The sequence below is a fragment of the Bos indicus genome, chromosome X (assembly GCF_029378745.1).
Source record: "Bos indicus isolate NIAB-ARS_2022 breed Sahiwal x Tharparkar chromosome X, NIAB-ARS_B.indTharparkar_mat_pri_1.0, whole genome shotgun sequence".
NCBI classification, from domain to species: Eukaryota; Metazoa; Chordata; class Mammalia; order Artiodactyla; family Bovidae; genus Bos; species Bos indicus.
The window spans coordinates 63,332,449-63,338,448 of record NC_091789.1 but is presented as its reverse complement, the minus strand read 5'-3'; the positions used below and the strand labels follow the sequence as shown (position 1 = coordinate 63,338,448).

Below are 6,000 nucleotides of genomic sequence, written 5' to 3'. Positions count from 1 at the left end.
CGCAGAGCGGCCGTGGTGCCGGAAGAGAGGGGGCTGAGGGCTTCCAGCAGGGAAGTCGGAGGGCAGCCGGGGTCATCAGGCCGTGAGCAAGCGGCGGGGAGCTCCTAGGCGCCTCCAGCGCGGAGCGGGAGGAGGGGCCGGAGGAGATGTGCGGTCCCTTTAAGACCCCAACGCTCGCTTAGCCAGAGGAGCGGGGGTTGGGGGGGGCGACGGCTGGCGCTGCGTGATGGGAAAGTCGCCGGCTGAGCCTCACACTTTCTCCCGATTTCTTAACTTTCGGGTCGAGGGATAGGGGAGAAAGCGGCGGTGTCCGGGAGGCGAGGGGGTGCGGGCTTGCAGCTGCTGCGTGGTCGCGGACTTCCCGCCCGCGCCGAGCCGCCGGCCTCGCTGGCCAACTGGGGAGCGGGCGGCGGGCGGGCAGGTGGCCCCGGGCCGCCGCACCCGCGCCTTGGCTCTGCCCCCGGGAGCCGAGCGAACCGCTGCTCCCTCGTGGTGTGAGGGCGGTGATGTTTTTCCTCCCACCCACTTTCGAGTCCCCCCTCCCCCCTCGCACGCACTCTAGCTCTCGCCACAACCTGCGAATCCCAGACCTCGGAGGAGCGCCCCGGGGAGCTTGGAACGCCTGCACGCGTGGACCGCGGAGGAGGCCGGTGGCCAGGTCAGTGAGAGGTGCCTGGCGCCTGCTTTCCCACTCTTCCTTTCCAGCCTTTGCACAGGTGGGCCGTCTTCCCCCACGGCACCACAAACTTCCCCGAACCTGCCACCCCAGCCGGCTCCCTGTTTCAGCTGCCCGCGGCCCGGCTGGAGGTGGGGCCCAGGGCGCTGCACCAAGGTAGGTGGGTGGATGGGGGGGGGGGGGGGGTCGGCTCCCTCCGGATTCGAACTCGCCACTCCCGCTTGGCCTGCTTAGTTCCAGGCTCTGGAGCTGCGGGGAGGCCCCTTGGGTAGCCATCTAACAGGTTCTGCAGTCCCCTTAGTGATCGCCTGTGTCCTGAGTCTTTTTTGCTTGCTTGCTGAAGTGCCCTGGACCAGTAGGTGGTTCCGAGGTACTCAAGTTAAGGAAACAGAGCAGAAGGGGCTGGAGGCGCCTCTGTCCTCCTTGTGGACATCTGCCTCATTTTCTGGCCCGGACCACTGGGGTCAGAGTTGGACCCGCTAAGCTCAGGGTGCAACGCAGTATTGCCAGAACTCAGGGCCTGGAAAGCCTGCCTTCTAGTTCCTGTCGGCCCTGCCACTAACTTTATGAGAATGGGTAGTTGAGTTCTCTGGGCTCCAGGATGCCCATTTTGAAGGTGGAGTTGTTGTGGGGAATCAAAAGGAAATGATAGATAGCATGGTGTTTTGCAAACCAAATTCCAGTCGTTGTTTGTCCGTCATAGCGACAAAGGCATCTCAACTCAGACCAGAGACACCCTGGCCTTGAAGCTGCCATTTTTCAGAGCCAGCCCACCGCCAGTGAATGGAGCTTTTCTTGTTGGGTGGTAGATTGGGGAGAGGATTTTAGCTGATGGACTCTGGCCTGCGACTCCAGTGTCCTCTTACTGTTTGTCCAAAAGAGAATTGTTACCCTGGGGGCTGTCCCACAGACAATAGTGCATGTAAGATTACAAGGGTAGTGAAGCCTCTAGGAAGGATTAAAGGAACACTGTGGGGCATGAAGAGCTGGCTGACCTGCCCATCCTTTAGCCTTCCTTTGGGAATGTCTCTGATTCTATTCTACCCAGGAGACCTCTTCTGAGAACGGACAGAGCCTTGACACTTGGCGGCCCAGATCCCTTGCAGTCACAGCCAGGCAAGGAGCCCTTGATCCCCTCCCTTGTTGCAAATGAACTTGGTGAATGCTTGTTTTACGAAGGCACCTTAATGGGTGCATTTCTTTAGGATCTTACGTGTTTCTTAGACTCCTGTAAAGCCCACTCACCCTCCCCAGCTCGGCAGCGTTGGTCTCAGAATTTTTGTTTTCTTTGTTGTTTTCTTGTTGGAGCCTGGCTTTCCCCCAGATATGTCAATGGCTACATTTCTAAGTAACCTGTAAAAGAGCCAGTGCAAGTTCAATGGCACAACGGCCTGTGTGAAGCAAACAGAGAGTTAATGCCGAAATAACTCCAGTTAACTGGGTCAAAGTATAATTTGAAAAATTAAGGACAGTTTGGCTCTTTGCAAGTGTAAGAGTCGGCATGTTTGCTGAGCAATGCTCACTCGTGTTTATTGCTGCAGCCCCAACAAATGTCTTGAACTGTTCTCCTCCCCCCAAAAGAAAAAGTTAAAGGGATAAAGAGAAATTTAACAGAGACCTGGGGAGGGAACTCTTCTAGGTTTATAGCTCCATACAGAACATAAAGGCAGGACTTCAGGATCTTGTAAAGCAAAAGTGATTATTTATAAAGAGATTCATTTTCTGATGTTCTTCAGCCCAGCCAGGGAGGCCACACAGATGACAGGAACGCCAAAAGAGATTAATTGCTCTCTAGTCACCAACTTTTCTCTTTGCTCATACCATTAGTTGAGACCCAAGAAAAGCAAAAAAAAAAAAAAAGAAAAAACAAAAACCAAAACCTAAGAGCCGTTTTCTTGCCAGCTTGAGTTATGAGGCAATGCTACTGTTCACCAAATCACCCAACCATTGTACAAGAAAAACAATCCAGTTGGTTCTTGCATGGGGAGACCCGAAAACCATGGCTTCAGAAATCCCCCCTGAGAGCCATATGTGATTATGATAAATTGAATTTCAGTGGTTTAAAAAAAATCTTTCTCCTTTGGAGACTTGGGGGATAAGCTTATTAAAGAAGGCTCGGGAAGAACCTCACTGGGGTGAGTCGCTGTGTTAAAGCTGTTCATGGAAATGATTTGCTTCGAGGGAACCTGGTAACTCTCAGAGGACAGAGATGGACATTCTGAGTGATTGAAGAAGGGCCAGAAACTCCCAGACGGGATCTGGTCATCAGAACCCAGGTCTTTTGAAGGCTATGAACATGTCCCAGGAAAATTTAGTTGTCGTTTGAGGAGCAGGAAGGAGGTAGAGCAGCAAACCGGTCCTGCAAATCCTGGCTGATAGCATAAATTATTCTCTATGACCAGTTCTGCTTTGGTTACATACTCTTAATTTGAAACCATGGATTTTAAATTATCTGGCCAACTTCATAATATTTAAAGTAAGAGTGGTGGCATTCACATCGTGGCCCAAAGACAATTCAGTTCTCCAGAATGATCATCTTGTATTCCATCCAGCTCTCTATACTCAATATTTAGGTTGGACCTGCTGAAAAGATTGTTGAACTCACTTCCCATCCAGTGTTAATCCCAGACTGAAATATGGTGTTTCTTGAATTATTTAAATATTTTCAAATCCCCCTTTGGAAGAGTTTTGCCAGCTCTAAAGTCGATGGAAATGACCTGTGGCTGGATATAATCTATAGCAAACCTTCTGTGTTCTAAGCCTCAAAAAGCTTTCCACTCCTGAGACTGGAAATGCAGTTCTCCTATTTTTAGGAATGATAGGTGCTTTTGGGGTGGTCTTTTGCGTGGTGATGCAATGTGAACATATTACCTACTTAAGTTTGCCCAATATTCCTTAAATGGTCCATTTAAAATTTCCATTTCACAGGGGACTTCATGTGAGAGGAGTATGTCTGAACCATTCAGGTGCTTACATCACATCCATTTGCTAATCACATCTGTCTTTTCCAACATAAGTAGCCAAACTGAAAATCCTTATAGATCTCATAAGAGACACAGGCGAAACACTGATCAATGCTTGCCCCATCCCTGAAGGATTAAAAATAATGATAGTCTTGAAGCTAAGATCAGTTGACTTTCGTTTCAAAAATTGTTTGGGTCACTGCCTATTATTTTTATCTTGTTTGCCAAAATGGCCGTTTTGCAAACCCCAGTTTCCCTTTTCTCCCAAAGAAAATCTCTTGAGAAATCAACTTTAATTCCCTTAGAAATGAGGATTTCAAAGTTTATTTTTTCTTTCCTATGACTTGCCTGTAAGGATTTAGCCTTAGCGTTGGATAGGAATGTATGTTAGTCCACTTACATTTTCCTCCACAGTCTTTGCAAGGCAGGAGAGGCCTTTTCTTTCTTTGCAGGAAAACAGTGCTTATTACACATGTAAATTCCCCCAGCCCTTCCCGCCCCCCAGTAGGTTAGAAGCCTGAGATAAGAGGTCTCCATCAGTTCCAGTAGATCTGTTGTAAGTCTTTTTGTCTGCTTTCTTCCCAACAGCTTGAGTACACGGGGCCCTGAAAGTTTCAAGTTGCCTTTTGCACTGGCTGGAATGAGAAAAAAGTGGAAGATGGGCTGCATGGGAGGCATGAGATACATCTTTTCCTTGTTGCTGTTCTTTCTTTTCCTAGAAGGAAGCAGAACAGAGCAAGTAAAACGTAAGTGTCTTGAGTTTAAAAAAAAACAAGATACTTTCTTGTCATTTCTTTGAGAATGTGCTTATAATCTGAAGAGATTGCGAGTTAGCCCAAATGTGGCCCTGCCACGAATCTAAGAAAGTGAATGTTACTGGTTTATGTGTGAGTTGATAAAAGAAGGAGAGCTTTGAATCAGGCCAATGAATTTGGGGCTGTTTTTCTGATTATCATATAGTTTTCATCTCATAGAACACATGACACATTAGTTATTTTCCGTTTCCTGTTCTAAACTGTACAAATCTCATTCCATTTTACGTAATTCTAGAAATATCTGACAGATGAGCTGGATTTTTTCCCAAATTTCAGACTCTTCCACAAAGGTTTTCACTTTATGAAAAAGAATAACATAGAAAAGAAAAAGAAAAAAAAGTAAAGCAGGCTCTGCCTATTCCCTTCTGCCGAAAAACGAAGAAGGAAAAAACCTTCACACGAACTGGATTGAGATGAAAAATCCTTTGAGGAAATTGAGATTCCAGGGACCGTGAGCAAATTGGATGCCATTTGTTGAACGGAACGTCCCTGCAAAGCCAGGGAATATTTCTAGAAAGTCAGCGATCCGTGTCATGGGCTGACACATTGGAGAAAGCTGAGTGGCAGGAAAAGGGGGGTAATTAACCCTCCTTGCGGCCACATTTGGGAGACTTATGAGTAACCATTGACATCTCTGCCCTTGTTAGGAGCTGTCTGCCTGCCTTTGCCCACTGTGAGCCTCACCATCTTTGGGCCATTTGCAGCCACCTCCAAGGTGGACCCTGGCTCTGCATTTGAAGGAAAAGCCCTCTCTCTAGTTCCCCTTTTTGGCTGCATCGAAAGAAGCACAAAGTGGAACTGGTCCAAGACGGGGCATTCTCTGCTCCACTGAACTTATTCATGAGAAGGAACTGTGTAAATATGCCTGGTAGGAGCTGAAACAGCATCTGAAGCCCATCATTTCAACACATATCTCCTTTATCAGCTTAAGTTAAATATATTGGGCATGAGGCTCTCTGTTAGGGAGAACAGTGCCGAATCTGTTCCACTGTTACCTGTCTTTCTACTTCACTATGGTTTTCACAGTAAAGTGAGTCTCCTTCCTGAGAGAAATGGGGCTTTTGATTAGGCTTTTAAACATGAGTGATCCATTGTAATCTCTCGTATGATCAAGACACAAAAAAGGAAATTTGAGCAGGACACAGTAGGAGCAAGAGAGCTTAAATCAGCCTCTTCTCTTGTAGTCCTCAACCAACCTTCTTCTGCTTGAATATGTAATCCACCTCAGAACCGTCGTCTTCCAGAAGTTTGCCTTGATTTAAGTGGATGTAAGAGAAAAGTCCAGTCTATTCTCAGCTAAGCTCACAAGCAGCTGGACTTAAAACTCCTTTGTTTCTTAGGGAGAAACTTCCCTTATGGCCTTGTGGCAGCATGGGGAAGCTTGCAACTCATAGGAGACCATCTTCTCTGGGAAGCCTTCCATATTAATGAAGAATTGAGTAATATTGTCCATAGAAATAGACAATTAGAGCTTAATTGACAAACCAAAGGAAAAATGTGATTGAAAACTAACAGGCCCCAAACTATCACTCTCTAACATTTCCTA

At 47.4% G+C, this 6,000-nt stretch overlaps 1 protein-coding gene across 10 annotated transcripts in view; it reads left to right on the top strand.

Annotated features, from left to right (window-relative positions):
* Nucleotides 1-224: 224 nt before the first annotated feature.
* CHRDL1 (chordin like 1) overlaps nt 225-6,000 on the top strand; it is a 135,691-nt gene continuing 129,915 nt past the window's right edge. For 3 of the 10 annotated variants that reach the window (XM_070784865.1, XM_070784862.1, XM_019955451.2), the window contains exons 1-2: nt 228-658; nt 4,228-4,385. In XM_070784865.1, coding sequence (XP_070640966.1) covers nt 507-658; nt 4,228-4,385 — 310 coding nt within the window. In that variant the 5' untranslated portion in view covers nt 228-506. Of the gene's footprint in view, nt 659-1,403; nt 1,793-1,823; nt 1,868-4,227; nt 4,386-6,000 lie in introns of those variants that run through there. The other 7 variants (XM_070784860.1, XM_070784861.1, XM_070784857.1 and 4 more) reach the window with 7 other exon arrangements.